Source organism: Talpa europaea (assembly GCF_964194135.1).
Source record: "Talpa europaea genome assembly, chromosome: 10".
NCBI classification, from domain to species: Eukaryota; Metazoa; Chordata; class Mammalia; order Eulipotyphla; family Talpidae; genus Talpa; species Talpa europaea.
The window spans coordinates 101,230,073-101,249,117 of NC_140077.1; the positions used below are offsets into that span (position 1 = coordinate 101,230,073).

The 19,045-nt window shown below is 36.4% G+C and overlaps 1 protein-coding gene across 1 annotated transcript in view; it reads right to left on the reverse strand.

The window, feature by feature from the left end:
• RXFP1 (relaxin family peptide receptor 1) overlaps positions 1–19,045 on the reverse strand; it is a gene marked incomplete at both ends in the record, with an annotated part of 67,891 nt that overhangs the window by 40,602 nt on the left and 8,244 nt on the right. Inside the window, one exon of the mRNA XM_084245584.1 lies at positions 6,947–7,084. Within this exon, the coding sequence (XP_084101710.1) occupies positions 6,947–7,084 (138 nt within the window). The remainder of the gene's footprint in view (positions 1–6,946; positions 7,085–19,045) is intronic.

Consider the following 19,045-nt stretch of genomic DNA (forward strand, 5'->3'; position numbering starts at 1 on the left):
AAATTAATTTTCACATCAATATTATGAATTTTCCTGCATTTGTAAATGTTATAACTAAAACATGTAAGATAAGCCATTTGGCTTAGGATGTGCTGAGGCACTGATTTTTCTTATGAACAAGTTTTTTGTGCTTCTACAGAACATGGATGAAAAGTGAACCTGCAAGTGTTTGAAGATTAGCACTCTGTGAGAAGAAGTGTGCACATGCTCCAAGTTCATGCTCATGTGCCTGACACATTCACCTTGACCTCAGAGCACAGAGACAGGATCAGATGAGGTGCCAGCGTCCAGCACAGGACTGCTGCTGTGGATAGGGCTTCACCGCTACTGTGAAATTCATGTGACGGAGGAGCCTGGGTGACTGCCAGAAGATGGTGATTTTCTTTCACGCAGGCCCTGTATTTAAATGAGCTTTTACAAGTGGACTATTTCAATTTGCGATGTTTTCCCCCTTAATAGATACTCTAGCATTTAAAATCACGAGCTTTGTGTCCTTTGCAAATCCTTCCCCTTCCCCATAACTCTCTTGACCTTCTTCTATTTTAAGGGGTTTGCTGTATTTGGCTTTAGTTGAAACATTTTAGTCCAAAAAACCTACATGATGTAGTTATTTATGCTACTTCTCTTGTTGGTCTCTTTCTTAATCTTCCTGTTCTTTTCTACCCCATTACACTTCAACACATACACACACATACACACACACATAGACATAAACACATGGACACAAACACACAGACACAAATACACACAGCAGAAAAAAAAGACAGAGGAAAAAGAGAGGATGTCAGGATGGAAGTGGGGAATGTTAGGCGCTGAAAGTAACAGACAAACTATTTACATTTCCCCAAGTCAGAGCACACATTGTGGAGAGATCTTAACAACAGCCTCAAACAAACACTCTTTTTAGTAATTAGCTTTTACCTTCCTTACTGCCTTTCCAAAGAATTTTCATCTTCCCACCCATTACTTCCTCCCACCAGAAGGCAGGAATATAAAACATAGGAAATGTTGCCAAAATCGCAAAGTTAGTATTTTAAAGAAAACAACTTTTGGTATATGTGCTTCTACATTTTAATTCTGCATTCTTCATATATTAGGGATGTGTGTATAGGGCAGTGAGAAAATGTTTTTTCATATTTTAGCAATGATCCTACTGAATTTTTAAAAATCATCCCCCCCACATCATGTTAGTTTCAGGCATTAGCTTCACACCTCATTCTCACTGAAATTTGATTCTCTGATTTTTCTTGAGGCATTTTAGAATAAAAAGCCCTGCACTAAGAGACTATTATGTGAGGGGTAGAGTTGCCAGCATGTGTTGGTAGGGTTGTACGAGCAACAGTGATTAAAAGAAAAAAAGATATATATTTACTAAAGGAGAGATTTTTCAAGCTAAAATGATGTAATGATGTTGCAAATAAAAATTAATGACATAAATCATGAAAAATGTGGTCCATCCTGCATGAAATCAATAAATATTTGCTAGTTGAGTGAATGAATGAATGAAGCTCTGTTTCAAAGATATTTCAGGGAAAATCCAGTTTGTCTTAAGCTAAAATAAAATTTGGGGGGCCTTCCTGGTGGCTCAAGGGGTTAAGACGCAGCACTATGACGCTATCAGCAGCCACTGCAGCAGGAGTTCGATCCCCTGCCAGGGAGATGACCTATATGGCTCAGCAGACCTCTCCTGTCTTGCCCGCTGCTCTCCTCAGCAGTGTATTTCAGTAGATCTGCCTGTTCTGCTCCCTACTCTGTCTCTGGTGAATTCTCTCACCCCCTGCATCTCTGGCCTGTACCCTAGCTCTTGTATACATAAATAAATAAATCTTTAAAAAAAATAAAATTGGGGAACTGGAGTACTTATTAACAGCACAGGTTTTCAAGCTCTCTACTAGAGATTTTTTATTTTGATTTGTTGACGGTATCTGGGGGTCTATATAAGTGCTCTAGATGAATCTTAGAGCAAGTTCTGGAAAGTCACAGTAGAAGATCTGCTCCAATCAACTAGCGATCTTCTCACCTTGAAATGGAGGATGGTTAGATTTAAGAACAGAAATATCCTGTTTATCAGCGGAAGCATATCTCTTTTCTTTAGCAAAATTGCAAATTGGAAATAATTGGGCAGTTGAAAACACAATGCAAATGATTGCTAATTAAAGGACACTTTGCTTCTGTGTTACTAGATTTTTTGTAATCTGCTTCAAGCTATGCTTAGTCATGTATGTCTTTTTTTGCCTTATGAGAATCTGGTAGGAAATAATCTTAATATATGTATTTTTTAATATACTTCACTGACTACTAAGGCACTTTATAGTTAAAATGGGTCCTCCATGAATTTTAATAGCAGTTGTCAAGACAGAACTTACACTCTTTTTTCAGAGCTCTTCGTTCCTGTGGTAACAATTCTTTGATGAAATTAAGAGGGTTATACTATCCTGAGCTTAATTTTGAAGGAAATTGAGACACCAAGAAACTACCAATTGTGTCCTAGCTAGTGGGAAATGTTCTGAGAGGAAAATCTTTGAGGAGTTAACCAAACATTGCTTAAGCATTGTTGGATAAACACAGAGAAAATTATTTGAGGTTAAAGACTCAAACATACTTGTCTGTATTAATAGAAATGTCAAGGGTTCAGCTACTTACGTGTGCCAATGTTATTTTGAGAATAATAAATAGAAAACCAGTCATTTTTGAGCATACAATATATGATTGTGTAAAACAGACTTACTTATGACCCATGTCACCTCTCTACCTGTGTTTTTAACTTGTCTTAAAAAAGACAAGTCATCAAGTTTAATATAATATTCTAATGAGGATCAAAGTTATTGTAAGAGTGCAATCATATTTAACATATGTTGACATGTATGTAACTTCTATGTTGCACAAATATTTTATAAAGAAAGGGATTCTTATGACTTCAACTGAAAAACTCTGCTTATTGCTTTTCTTTGCATTATGCCCATGAAAATATTTAGAGGTTTAATGTCTTATGTTTTATGTTTGAATTTTTACAAAATATATTGTAAAATGTTCTGTTAGAAAGAAATTATGGTTTTCTAGGAAAAGATGGAACCCAATATCTAAATAAGAGTACTAAATTTTATTACCATTATGTCCATTTGACTTATATCTTCACTAATAATTATTACTGGTGTCAATGTATAAATAACTTAAGAGAATAAAGGGGAGGTTTTGGGAGCTATGTTTTAGGATTGCTCTTTAAGGTCTAATTGAAGAAAAACTTCCCCTTTTTAGATTTTTTATATACTAATATACTATGAAATTATAAGTGCTCACTCTAAAAGTGATTTTAGCTGGGATTTTCCTTTACGAACATGTTAAAGTATTGTATTTTATGTGATTGCAAATATAAGTAATGCTGCTTATTCAAATACACACGAGGTTTACATATTCTGAAAGAAACAACTTTCTGACTTAATTTAATTAGCACTAAACAGAATTTAAATATATATTTCTGAAAAATAAACAGCCTGGGGAGCATAAATTATCCAGCTACTATAAAACAAAGGGAAAAACTCCACAGCTGGTGAAAGAAATTAAAGCAATAAGAAATAAGAAATAACTACATCTCATAATTTTTATCACCTGGACCCTAAAGATGGTGCTGAAATTCTGCCATCTTTTCTGGAGAGTTCATACTTACTCAAGCAAAGATAGCAGAGGCCAGCTGACCATCTTTGAGGTTTTGAGCAAGCTCAATTTTTTTTTTTTTGTATTTCTAGATGACAACAACCTATAGTTATATGTAATTATAGAAAGTAAACATCTGAGGTTAATTGATACTAATGGGGTTTGCTAGCAGGTTGGAATGCTTGCACAGCATATATTGAAAGCTTGATTCTAGTTTATTTCTGCTAACCACCTTGCATGCATTTCTGATTTTCTGTTCACTTGGTTTAGATCAGTGGTTCTCAAAATGTAATGAGCACCAGAATGATGTGAAGAGCTTATGGTATATTGCTAAGCCACTGGAAGAGCTTTTGATTAAGTAGGTGTGAGATGGGGCCTGAAAATCTGCATTTATAACAACTGTGGACGATGCTAATAAGTTTGGCCTAAAACTGGATTTGGAGATCCACTGGTGTAGATGAAATGCATGTGATTTTGACATAAGAAGATCAAAAAGAGTTTAACACAGTGTTTGTTACATGAATGTGTTTTCATAGGAATTATGTTTTTCCCAATGTTTCTAAAACTGGATTTGGGGGTTCCAAATTTTGTCAATGGTGAATAAAAACAGTTTCAATAAGGGTCAAGATGGTGGAATAGGGAGAACTAGTGCTTACCTTCTTTTACAATCAACAAATGCTCGCCTAAATTTGGGCTCAAATAAATAGAAACAGACCTGAAACCCACACAATAGAGCTTCCATAACAAAGGATAAAAAGGCAGCATCCAGAGGGACAGGGGAGACTGTTAGCCAAGGAAGAAACCACATGCGGGTGGGGGACAAGGAAGCACAACAGGGAAAATATCACTCTTCCAGAAGGGGGATCTTACACACAGTACCCCAACCCCATGATCCAGCATTGCTGAGCCATGATGTGGACGCCCCTCCATTGAGGGGCCAGAGGGAAGTGAGAAGAGAAAGCCAAGGAAAAAAAGCACAGGCTAACAACCAGCCCTTACTAGGTTTGTGAGCAGATGCATTTGCCCTGGGACCTAAAGCAAGAATAAATGCTGGTTGGAACAATATGGCTCCACAGCAGAAGGAATCCCAGATCCCATCCTTAAAGCGTGAGCTAGAGGGTACAAGAACACTGGCTAATAATCTGGGGTGAATCCTGAGAAATTTGTATACTTTTAAAGATCATTACTTTAAGGATTGTACTTTTATTATTTGGTCTCTTAATTTAACTTTTAAAATTAGTTTTTGTTGAAGTAACATTGGTTGATAACACTGCGTAAGTTTTGACATTTGCGTATGCTATGGTATGACCGCCTCCGACAGCAGCCACCGCACAGCTGAGCCCTCTGCCTCACTTCCTGCTCCTCCCCACCCCATTCCTTTCTGGTAACCCCCATTTGTTATCAAAAACTAAGAGTTTGTTTTGTTTTGATCTCTTTACATTTAGCATGAAAGCTACTTTTGATGGTCAAATTGTATCTGTTATTTATGAGGCACTTAGAATTGTTATGCAGGTCTTCATCCTCCAAAAAAAGTACCGTATTTCCCCATGAGTGAGAAGCTCATTATTTTGCTTTATTAGCCAAAGCTCATTTTTCTAGTGAACCAGAGCGAGGTAATTCAAGTTCCTTTATAAATTTGAGATTTTGAGGCTTCAGAAATTTGAACAAAATCCTAACAGCAAAGTTTTCTCAGATGTTTTAATTCATCAGAAGTCCTACTTGTTGACTTTATAAAGTCATCAATTGTGGTTATTGATTAAATAATAGGTAAGCTGGACTTACATATTTTCTTTTTGTTTTTTTAGGTCTCATTTTTCCTCCATAACCTTAAAACAAGAGATAAGAAATTGCAAGAGTTGTATGTCTGCTTTTTTCTAATCTTTTGTTTAATCTTCCCAAATTATTTTAGGTATCGGTACAACATTTATTTATTTATTTTAAAAATTTATTTTTATTTATACAAGAACCAGGGCACAGGCCAGATGCGTGGGAGGGTGAGAGAATTCACCAGAGACAGAGTAGGGAACAGAGCAGGCAGACCAACAAAATACACTGCTGAGGGGAGCAGTGGGCAAGACAGGAGAGGTCTGCTCACCATGTGGGTTGCTCCGAGGCCGGCGGGGATTGAACTGGCACTTCAGAGGCTGCGGACAGCTTCACAGCTTCACAACCGCCTGTGCACCAGGGAGGTCCAGTACAACTTTTAAACTCTTACAAAATGAGGAAACTGAGGCAGAGATGTCAGAAACATCCTCAAGTTCACACTGTTGGTGGTTACTGTACCCAGGTTCAAGCAGATAGTCTGGCTGCAGATGCCCATAGTCTGTGTCTGTCCACTGCTGCCTCCAGGGCACTTGCATTGTGGTTTGTACCATCACTACTTCCCTCCTGAAACCTTACTGTGATACAATTACTTTGAAAAGAATAGATACTTTGGTGAAATAAACGTGAGATTTCCGCACATATTAAAAAAACTAGCAACAACAAATGTTGGCAAGGTTGTGGAGAAAAAGGAACTCTCCTGCACTGTTGGTGGGAGTGCAAACTGGTCCAACCACTATGGAGAGCTGTGTGGAGATTTCTAGACCTACTAAACATAGAGCTTCCATATGATCCAGCAATTCCACTCCTAGGTATTTACCCAAAGGACACAGAAACATCAATTCCAAAGAGCACCTGCACCCCTATGTTCATAGCAGCACTATTTACAATAGCTAAGCTTTGGAAACAACCCAAATGCCCAAAAATAGATGACTGGATCAAGAAGATGTGGTACATATATACCATGGAATATTACTCAGCATTCAAAAAAGATAAACACATGCAATTTGGAGCAACATGGATGGCGCTGGAAGGGATCATGCTCAGCGAAATAAGCCAGAAAGAAAAAGTTAAATCCCGGATGGTCTCACTCATAGCAGGAATCTAGAAAACTTAAATAAGGGACCAGGAAAAAGAATAACTATAAGAAAGAAAATATCAAAATCGACAAACAACTATGAACCAGAGACACTCTATGGGAGGTGGGGGTCGGGGAAATGAGGGGTTGGGGTCAAAATAAGGGGGCTGTAATTGTATGGGGAATATAAAAATAAAATTTAAATAAATTAAAAAAATAAAACAAACAACAAAAAAAGAATGCAAAATAATTAAAAAAAATAAATGTAAGATTTCCTTGTGATAATGTATTTTGTATTTCAACCTAGTTTTCTCTTTGCCCCTTTCTCTTTTTGTTCCAGGGACTTTACCCTTTGGCCCTGGTTCCAGCCGCGACTACTACGGGTGCTTCACTCACCACAGTTATCCTCGTCGGCCTGATTCCCACAGTCGTCCACACCATTACAGTGAAGAAGCTGAGGTAAGCACTTGGTGATATTCCCACACGGGAAATAGCCGAGCGAGCACTTGACATCCTGTGCGCTCCCATAAGCAACTGTGATGAAGAAAGGGGAGAGAAGGTGAATACAAAGCATTACAAAAAAGTGGCTTTCTCCTCAGTATACTATGAACATTTTGTCTTCCCGTCTTGGCTAGTACAGCCCTCCATATGGCAGCCTCACCTTGCTTACTAGCCTGCTCTCAACTATTTTCCAAGAACCCCCATCCTGGCAGAATTTTCTTCCTGTGTCTGCAGATGATGCCAGGATTCTCTTTGCTTCTGTTCATGCTGTTTCCCACATGAAAGGTCCTTCACACGCCTCTTTTTCTATGAAATATCTGCCTGTTTGGCACAGTTTAGCTTAATTCTCTTCTCCTTGAAAACATTTTTAGGCAATACTTTAAAAAATCTTGAATTTGTTGCATTCTTAATCTTGGCTCAGAATCACTGGTCTGGTACTAGTGGAGGGAAAAAAACATACAGGATACAGGAAAGCAGGTGCCACATGCTCACTGCATATTAGACAGCTCTTGAGTGTGAGAACCCTTGCTAGATTTTATACATACAGCATTGACTGAAACAGATTCATGTCCTTTTCAGACTGGCTGCTCTGACTTAGTAGTGACATACATGTAAGTTCTCTCCATGTATTTCCATGACTTAATTCCTTATTTCTCTTTAGAGGTGAATGATATTTCACAGTGTAGATGTGCCACAACTTACTATCCATGCACCCACTGAAGAACACCTTGGTTGTATGCAAGTTTTGCATTATGAAAAAAGCTGCTATAAACAACTGTGTGCTGTTTCTTTGTGCATATGTTAGTGGTGCTTTTTTAAAACCTCCGATTTATGTAACTTCAAGGTGATTTTAGACTCTAAGTATAATTCTGTTGCTTGTAATCCTTACCAAATTTGTAAATCTTGGGAACTTTTTGGAATAATTGTAAATTATCAAGAAATAAAAACAAATATTTTGAATAGTCAATGACTTATGTAAAAATGTAGTCTATAATCAAAACATGAAAAGAACACAAGTGACTAATCCATCTGTGTAGATTTTGACTGTACTTAGTTGTTTCAGAGCACATAATTTGATGAAAGAAAGACATAATTAGTTACTATTGTTCTAATGTAAAATCTATATAATAAGAAGCTGTGTTGTACTTGTGGAATTATTTGAAAATTATTTATCAATCTTTTTTGAACAAAGTGATTAAAACAAACTCAAAACAAAGGACTTGTATACAGCATATCACATATTCAGAGACCTCAGATGTACATATAAATAAATTGATCTATGTTGAGTCTGGATTTTCATATCTTTATTAATTTTTAAGGACAATCTTGAAAAACAAAGGTTTCAGAAAAATTCTTTGATCTGTTGTCAGCCTTCAGCTATAGTTACTGTTTGAAGATATTTTAACCAGACATAACTACTGTTTTGAAAATTGTCCTCTGAGTAACTTTTATGAATATTATGCTTTCATGTTCTGCTTTTTAATTTATAGAGGCTGATATAAATCTTTGATGATTGTTTCATGAAATTTGTCCTATACTTTCATAGCATTATGATTTGACAGATATATTTGAAATCTTAAAAAGTGATATATTTTAAATTTTTGAGATAATCTCAATCTTAAAGTTGTAAATACATTGTAAACAATCTTTGCCTCACACTGAAACATTTGAGAGTAAGTTCCTTACCTGATGGTCCATCATCCCTAAAAACGTTGATGTTTTTCATATAAATAAGGACATTCTCCTACATAATTTTACTAGAACCAACAAAATCAGAAAACAACATTGATACCTTACTGCCATTTAAGATTCAGAATCCATTCAGCTTTCTCTTATTACTTTCCCCCAAATGTCCTTCCTAGTAAAAGGATCTAGTTCACAATCCTTGCATTCAATTGTCACATTTCATTAATTTCCTTTGTTCTGGAACAATTTTTCTGTCTTTTCTTGACTTTAATGACCTTGAGGCTTTTAAAAATTGTGGTTAATTATTCTGTAATTATTGAGTTTGGGTGTTCTGATATTTCATCATAAACAGATTTAGGTGATGCTCTTTTGACAAGAATTTCACAGAAATGATGTTCATTTCTGCCTCTCACATTGTACAGGGTTTGTTTTGTCCCATAACTGACCACTCTGGTCACTTGATTAAGTGCTCTCCCCCAAACCTCTCCAATATAACACAGACTTTGTAATTAATAAGTATTTTGTTCTTATTCAGTGTTGCTTTGAAATTGTATAAAAATCCCTTCATTTATCAAAATTTTAATTTTTTCATTTGTTTATATTAGATGGACTCATAGTTTCCAACTTTTCTCAATGGGTTAAACTGATAGTCTGTTAGCTATCAATTTATTTTGATATTTCTATGGTCTAAGATTTGATCAATGGGAACTTCTTCAATCTAACTCTGATGTTCTTCAATCTAACTCTGATGTTCTTTTTATACTTACCTAGCCTCAGGTATGAATTTCCTATACACACCTTCAGAGTCGATAGGGTTATTGTTCTCCGTTGGGTTGCTTAGATCAAGAGGGAATACAAACATCATAGAACTATCAAATATTTCCCTAACACTCATTATCTGGAAGCCTTAAGGGAAATATGTTGGAAGTAAAAACACGGTGTAGGATGTGGAGAGGTTGTTGGGACTGATAAATGCAGACAGATCCTTTGTGTGGTATCCTCATTGTAGAAGGATGGTCTCTGGCACATGTAAATTACCTGGATTAGCTACATACACACAACTGAAGGAGTGAAAACCAGAGAAGAGCTTTACCTCCACCTACTTCCCACAGACATTACTTTAGCTTTCCTGAAAATGGGAGCAGAGCTTGTCTTTACACTTGGGGAAAGAAGTCCTTAATGGCTAAAATAACTTGTATTCATTTTGTAACTTGGCTTTGCATTAATGTACATTCATAGTACTGAGGTTTCTCTGACTTGATGGTAAATGGTTTAATATTACTTGTTAAGTTTATTGCCATTTACATATCATTGCAACAAACAGAAGTACATTATTACAGAATTTTGCAAGATCATTAATTTGCCATTGGAAAGACAACTGTCTATGTTGCCATGAGTAGATTCTTGCTTTGTTAGTTTGTAAGATATAGTCTTATACTTCATATAAAAGTAGAAAAAAAGTAGTCCCTCAAATCATGAGACTAGATTCATAAGCTACTTGTTTTAATATTAAATACATAATTGCTATCTGAGATTATTTTAAAAGCATGTCTATTCTTAGTGTAGCCCGAAACTAAAACTCAACACTGGGGAGGGGAGGGGGTTAGCCTTCATTGGCACCTTCCTGGATACCTGACCTCAGGCAGATTTTCTGTGCTTAGATTCCTTCATCTGGAAAATGAGTGGTTATATTAGTTAAATGTTTTTAAACATGGCTTAACAGAATTAGGGTTTTGGGAAGTTGCATCAAAGGTTTTATAAGTAGAATCTTAGTAGAATTTTATATTGAAACAACATTTTAATATAAAAGTAAAAGCACACATCACATATGAAAATTTTAGCACAGTGCAAATTGTCAGCTTATTTGTTAACTTACGCAACTAGGATATGAGTTGCTACTTACTACTTATATAAGTGCACCTTGCTTAGTGGTACTTGAAATTAAATTTGTGTGATTGTAGTTTTTGTGATTGTAGTGTTTTTCTCATCTCACACAAAAATATTCATAAGTTAAGAAATTTGTCAATCATTTAAAAAAGCACCCTTACAGAAAAACTATTTCGAAGCATTAGAACTCAAATAAATACTACAGTCAGAATGTGAAGCAACTTGGAAAAATGCTTACTACTTTTAATAGCAACAGCAGAAGCATTTGATAAAACTTTTAAATCTCTTTCTTCTCCTGGAAATCCTTTGAGATTAGGTGGATGGAAAAACAGAGGAATAGTGATGTTTGTTGATTGCCAAGTGAGAGACAAGGACTAAGTGACTATCAGTGGCTTGCTATTTTCTGTCAGTGAATGAATTATTGGCACAACCATATGACTAAAAATCTATGTATCTTGTACGTATTTCATGAGGAGGAAAAAAACAGTCCAGACTTTTTGCAACTATTATAGGTTTTTATTTGACATAACTGGGTCCCAACGTAATCAGAGAGTCAAAAATCAGAGAGCCATAATGTAGCCTATATAATGTGGGTTTAAGGAAACTGTTTCCATACATCAAGGTATTACTCTATGGTTGGCTATCATTTTGGGGGGAGATGTGATTTGACATGGGTTACATATAAATCATGATTCCCTTTCTCAGAACTAAATTCTTAAGGATTTCAATAAACATTTTTTAGACGTGAAGTTCCTATTGATTTATCATGAAAGCAATGAAACTTAGTTTTAACTTTTGATAAACCTAGGCAGGAATGCACAAGTGCTTACAGTTGTGTCTAGGGAACTGATAAAATCACCAGTTTAGTGAAATTATAAGCTTCATTTTTTAACAGCACTCAGTTTTAACATGGAAAATCTTTAACATGGTTGCTCTGAAATCAATGCAGCTCTTTCCCAGGGATTCTGGATAAGAGTATCCTGCATTCGATGTTTATAAGATAACCCTTCTAGAGAGGATCTGCATCGTAGCAGTTTATTAACCTTAGAATACATAAAGGTTGGAATTCATCTCAGTGATCTGTAATTCCAAAATCAATATACTTAAAATATATTTTGAACTCCGCAATGCTTGATTTAGAACTATTCTAAAAAATACAATATACATATTGACTATAGAATATGCCATTTAAAAAATGCTAAACAAATGTACAAATTAAACATGAAGTAAAACAGAAGCAGTAAACTTCTTTTAGGACATATTCAAAGTGTTGACAGAAAAGAACACTTTACTTGGCAAGTTTGTCATTCAGAACTGAAGGAGAAATCCAGAGCTTTCTAGACAGATATGACTGGGTCAGACGACCATGAACTAAATGATGGTGATACGGTTTTCGATGAGAAGGACCAGCAATGGAAATAAAGAACAAAAGCACATGTCCTGCCCCCAGAAAGTCGACATGAAAGCATGGGGGAACTCAGATCACTCCTGGAGAGAAAAGAAGTAGGCGTAGAGGGTAGGAGGAGGTGGAGAGCCCTGAACTAGCAAAATATTAACCTAAAAGAAATTGGAGGAGAAAAAGTAGGAAGAAACCAGAAATGATGAGATTGCACTGAAGTAGATTAGTTTTCTGCTGTATGTAAAAGTGGGCATTCAAGTTAATTTTAATCATAGAGCAACAAATCAAGTTTCATGATTCTACCCCCAATAATTCTCAGTTATGGTCTATACCTGGGAAACATTTGATTTATCTTGAGTGAATAAGCAGAATTCTAACAGGGTAGTTGCTGTGCTTGATTCTGGCTATTGTTGATTTGTAGCAGTCGTTTTCTTTCCTGGTCTCCTAAGTCATTATTTTATTCTCTCTTTTCAAACTTCCCTCTTCTCCTTTCCCACCTTCCTACTTCAGTGATAAAACTAACGTCATCAGAGAAGCATCACAGATCCCCAGAGAGCACCCTTCCCCACACTGCCTCCTCAGTTTGCTCTGGTGGAGCCTCCTGTTCCCATCTAAAGTCAGTCTGCACGCCCCTCCCCCTACTCCAGATTCCTCCACCTCAGGACACATTCCAGCAAGTCTCCCTTTCATGAGTATCATCACTAGTTACTCCTTCAAGGATCACTCTCAACAGTCTGAAACACAATGTAATGTGTCCTTAAGAACAAGACAAAACAAAAGAAAAAAAACCATTTCCCCCACCTTTTATATCCCCATTCTTATCTCTCCTTTTTAACAAAACTTGTCAAAAAATTTCCATGCTGATGTCTCTGATACAAATTTAGCTTTACCTTTAAAGTTTTGGAAACCTATTGAACAGGTATTAACTTTCCTTTGTGAATCTGGGTTGTCTTGTTGATAATACAGTGATGCCTTCGGGGCCTTTGCAGGGCCTTTGTGTCCTACGAAGTTGACCACAGACTCCTGTGCTTTGGGAATCCTGTCAACTTTTTCTATTTTTCTCCACAATTTTTCACCAGCTGTCATTTCACGATTATTAATTTGTCTGCCTTTGTAGTCTCAGTACACTAATGACCATATCTAATTAATTACTTCAATCTGGTGTAGTAAAAATACAGGTACTCAGAATTGGTAGGCTTTTGTGTAAAGAAGGGGCAAATCAGCTATGAATGAAGGCCTGAAAAAGAATAAAGCTTTTCTTCTTAAAAAGTTATTTATTTTTGTTGAGGTAAAGGACCTATACAAAGAAAACTATAAAACACTGTTAAAAGAAATAGAAGAAGACACAAAGAAATGGAGAGACATCCCCTGCTCATGGATTGGAAGAATAAACATTATTAAAATGGCCATCCTTCCAAAAGCAATATACAGATTCAATGCTATTCCAATCAAAATTTCAATGTCATTCTTCAAAGAAATAGAACAATTATTGATGAAATTCATATGGAATCACAAAAAACCCCAAATAGCCAAAGCTCTCCTGAAAAAAAAAGAAGGGAATGGAGGCATCACACTCCCAGACTTCAAACTATACTACAAAGCCATAATCATCAAAACTGCATGGTATTGGAACAAGAACAGACATACAGACCAATGGAATCGAATAGAAAATCCAGAAATAAACCCACAGATTTATGGTCAACTAATCTTTGACAAAGGAGCAAAGAATATGCATTGGAGAAAAGAAAGTTTGTTCAATAAATGGTGCTGGGAAAACTGGGTCGCTACATGCAAAAGAATGAAGCTTGACCACCACCTCACACCATACACAAAAATCAACTCAAAATGGATTAAAGATCTAGACATAAGACCTGAAACCATAAAATATATAGAAGGAAATATAGGCGAAACACTACGTGATTTGCACATCAAAGACATCTTTACAGACACATCACCCAAAGCAGTGATAGTGAAGGCAAAGATAAACAGCTGGGACTACATCAAATTAAAGAGCTTCTGCACAGCAAAAGAGACAATAACAAAAACAAAGAGAAACCCCACCAACTGGGAGAACATTTTTGCACCCAACACTAATGATAAAGGACTGATCACAAAAATCTGCAAAGAGCTGATGAGACTCAGCAACAACAAAGAAAATAATCCAGTCAAAAAATGGGCAGAAGAGCTTAAAAGAAACTTCTCTGAAGAGGAAATGCAAATGGCCAACAGGCATATGAAAAAATGTTCAACATCACTTGTCATCAGGGAAATGCAAATCAAAACTACCATGAGATACCATCTTACACCAGTGAGAATGGCATATATTAAAAAAACTAGCAACAACAAATGTTGGCGAGGGTGTGGAGAAAAAGGAACTCTTCTGCACTGTTGGTGGGAGTGCAAACTGGTCCAACCACTGTGGAAAGCTGTGTGGAGATTTCTGGACCTACTAAACATAGAGCTTCCATATGATCCAGCAATTCCACTCCTAGGTATTTACCCAAAGGACACAGAAACATCAATTCCAAAGAACACCTGCACCCCTATGTTTATAGCAGCACTGTTTACAATAGCTAAGCTTTGGAAACAACCCAAATGCCCAAAAATAGATGACTGGATCAAGAAGATGTGGTACATATATACCATGGAATATTACTCAGCATTCAAAAAAGATAAACACATGCAATTTGCAGCAACATGGATGGCGCTGGAAGGGATCATGCTCAGCGAAATAAGCCAAAAAGAAAAAGAAAAATACCGGATGGTCTCACTCATAGCAGGAATCTAGAAAACTTAAATAAGGGACCAGGAAAATGAATAACTATAAGAAAGTGAAAATCAAAATCAACAAAAAACTATGAACCAGAGACACTTTTAGGGGGGCGGGGGCGGGAGGGGAGGGATTGGGGTCAGAATGGGGGGGGGGCTGCAATTGTATGGGGAATATAACAATAAAATTTATAAAAAAAAAAAGGTTATTTATTTTTGTTGAGGTCCCTTGCATTATAACATTATGTAAGTTTTATCCGGGCATCATTAAAAAGCAACATCTGATATACTACCTTAAATTCTCTGCTAAATATTCAATTTTATCCTTTATCATTCTTTCATTCTTTTGGTTTTTAAACCTGGATGTTCAAAAATCAATGTTTTTGAGATTCCAGGATATGCGATTTTCAGTTACCTGGCAGGGTTATTAGAAAAGTGCTTAGGGCTTATATTCTGAAATAATAATCCTTTATTAAACAAACACATATATTTCTCAAACATAGAGTAAGTAGTTGAGATTTCAAAATTCAGTTTTTTGTTTTTCTTTTTTAAAGATTTATTTATTGATTTATATAAGCACTGGGTACAGTCAGAAGAGCGGGAGGGTGAGAGAATTCACCAGAGCCAGAGCGGGGAGCAGAACAGGCAGACTGACTGAAATACACTGCTGAGGGGAGCAGCAGGCAAGACAGGAAAGGCTTGTCACGCCATATGGGACCCTCGCCGGCGGCTGGGGATCGAACTGGTGCTGCAGAGGCCGCAGGCAGCTTTGCAGCCCAGCGCTCAACCACTGTGCCACCAGGGGAGGCCCAAAATTCAGTTTTTATATATTTCTGGCATGTTTCAAACTATGACAAAACTATTTTCTTAACTACAGAGCCATCACATTTTATTCCTACTCACTGGTGTGATAACAGTCTGTTTTATTCATTGTGCTAGTAGTGTAGCCAAGAAAAAAGATCTTAAATCAAAGGCAGTTGTATTTCTTCTCAATAGTTCTGTCATTCAGCACCTCATTTGCATTCTTACTATCTCAACTGTGATTCCAGACTGTATTATCTCATGTTTGGGTAATAAATTTGAATGAATTCCTTTTGATTATACTTCCTTTGGATTACATGTCAACGTGTCCCCAACCAGCCACAGCTTATTTTTTTTTGAAACCTATTCATTAAATTAACTTTTCACTCTCATTAGTAGTTTTTTTCTTGTCACTTTTTTAAAGCCCTTACTATGTTTTAGGCACTAGGCTAAGTGCTTTACATATCTTTCTAATCTTCATAACAACTCCATTAAATTATTATTCATCTTATGAAGAGTTTAGAAGATAAAGCATAGAAATAAGTTGTTTAGGGATCACAAAACTAGTAAGTGGCTGAACAGAGATTCAGGCCCAGGTCTGTCTAATTCCAGAAACGTGTCTTCTTCTGTGCTTCTACCAGTACCTATAGCAACCTCTCCTGAGTCTGAGAAAAATCATTCATACTTCTGCCACTCTTTTGTCCCATTCCACCATCTTTTTTGCTTTGGTTATTATGTTATCTCACATCAGTATCTTCAGATTAAAGGAGACTGTAGATGTAGGTGAGGTGCGATCCTGGATGGAGGCTGGATTAAAAAAATATTTGTTTCTACACAACACTAATTAGGACAATTTATGGACTATGAATATGGGTCTCTTATTAGATAGTCTTATCTTATCACTGTTAAATTTCCTGAATTGAGTGATTGTATGGATGCTAGAAAAATAGAATTCTTAGGAGATACATGCTTAAATATTTAGGATGAAGGATTATGATGTCTGTAATTTACTCTTAAATCACTCAGCATGAAAAAGTATATATTATGTATGTTTAGTGAGAGATAGAAAGCAAATGTGGGAAAATATTAAGAATGGGTAATTGAGGTGTTCATTGTACTACTTTTGCAATATTTGTAGAGGATGGAAAATTTTAAAAGAATGTCAAAAATATAAGGTTGGTAAATATGCTAATCTTTATTTTAGGTGAAATGATTTTTAAAGGTTTGAAGTTTAAAAATTTTTATCATTTGAAGAATATTTAATTCCCCTTTGGCTTGGTATTTGGGAATGTATCCAGTTTTTGCATAAATAAGGAAGTGCCTGACAATGTGTGTGTGTATATGATGTGTGTGTGTGCTTTGAGCTTTTCTGGGTGTGAAGCACAAAGAATATGAAATGCCAGAAATATTATTTATAATACATGTTGCTCTGTATATTTGCGGATTTATGATTTGGAGTCTGTGCTTGTTCCTCCATCTTAAACCCAAACGACTATTTCAGAGGCATCTACAGACCATGAGGGAAGGACAGGGTTTACTGGCCGGGCAATACCTGTCTTGTGATGCATAGTGGGACTACTGTCTTTCAGGGCAGAGGTGGGGATACAATAAGCAGGACACTGGTGGTCATGAAAGGGCAGCTCGGGCAGTGGCTGCTGACTAACTGCAGGGCTAAGGCGATAGGTTAAGTGGTCACAGGTTTCTTTTTTAGTATTTCCATGTTGGCTATTATTTTGTTAATAGCATCAACTCTGGGCTTATTTTAATGCTTCTCCATAAAACTACTTATTATTCAGCAAATCAAAGAGGCTTATTGAAAGGTGAGTGCCAGGTTTTCTGGGATGATTAGCTGAAGCTCAAAGGATGCAAGAGTCCCTAATTGCTTTTCACAGAAATTACATGTACCCAATGTACACCTTCTTAAGTAGGGAATTGGGTTCTAAGTCTATCGGTCTTAATTTCCAGGTTTTTCTCTAATGTAACTACAATTATAGTAAAATATATTTAGAAGAACTTATACCACCTGACCAGTTATCAGTTCATTCAATTGTAAGTACTATGGGCCTGACATTGGCAGAGAAGACAAGTCACATGTGGTCTGTTTTGATGCTAAGACCTTCTCTGACACCAAGCAGTTCCTGCTTCTGCCTTGCTCATAATGTCTATCAGGAACTAGCTAATACGCATCTGAATCTTTTGTACAGCCTCCCTGTCCTCAAACCCTTTGTGATTGAGTTCTAACGATCACAGATTCCTCTGAGTACTTAGTTGTGCTGCTGTCAGCCTGACTTTCTAGTTCTGTCCAGGCTGCCATCTCAAATTAAGAGTGAAGTCTGTGATGGGAGGTGGTTGCTGATTCAGGTCACTGGGTGGCCATCTGTACACCAGATCAGGAAATGGGTTGCATGCTCATCTATAAGTTATTTGACTATTTGTCCACATACTGTCCTCTCCTTTAACAGGAAATTCCTTTAGCTTCTCTCTGACCCTTAAAAAATTCTTAAATTTTATTTTTATTGATTTGCCATTCATTTACACAACTCTATAATTTTGGGAGCACAACTACATACCTCAACATCTGCACATGCTTCACTGATATCCCAAATCTCCAGTGCCGGTACTGTATCACATGACCCTCTCTGTCGCTTCCTTGTCTCTGATAGCCACCATATTTTTCAGAGTCTAAGAGTACTTTTTGTTGTCTGATCCCTAAAATTATTTTTGCATTCTCTCATCTTTTAAGGATAAAGGATTCTCTTTCTTGTTGCCTCTCACCTCCCACCTGCAATTTTTCTAGCAAGTGTGGGTGACATTTTCTCCACAACTATCCTGAATAACACTTTTGTATTTTAGTGTTTTTTTTTCCTGTAATATTGTGGTTAGTATTTGTTAGAACAGGGGAAAAATATAGGACAATGTAGGGAAAAGAGATTTAAAAAATAATAACATAAAAGGTAGGTGTAAGTGAAATAAGAGAAACCAGTGTGGACCAACAGAGTGAAGGAGTGGAAGCAGAGTACCCAAAAAAAAGGATGTGGTTTTGAGTCATGATATTGGAGTTAGAATCCAAATAGGGTGAGCATGCTTTAGTGTGACTTAAAAAAAAAAAAACATCAAATGAAGATACACCATTAATAAAACTAATAACTTATCCTACATTATGTGCATTTTGGAAACTGATTTTCCTCTAGAATTTTGTTCTTTTTCAGAATAACTATAAGAAAGAAAATATCAAAATCAACAAACAACTATGAACCAGAGACACTCTATGGAGGGTGGGGAGCGGGGAAAGGAGGGATTAGGGTCAAAATAAGGGGATTGTAATTGTATGGGGAATATAAAAATAAAATTTAAATTAAAAAAATCACATAAGAAAAAAGGACACATTATCTTCATTTGGCAATCACAAAAAAGTGTCCCTCCTGGACAATAAAATTTGGACCCTAATACTA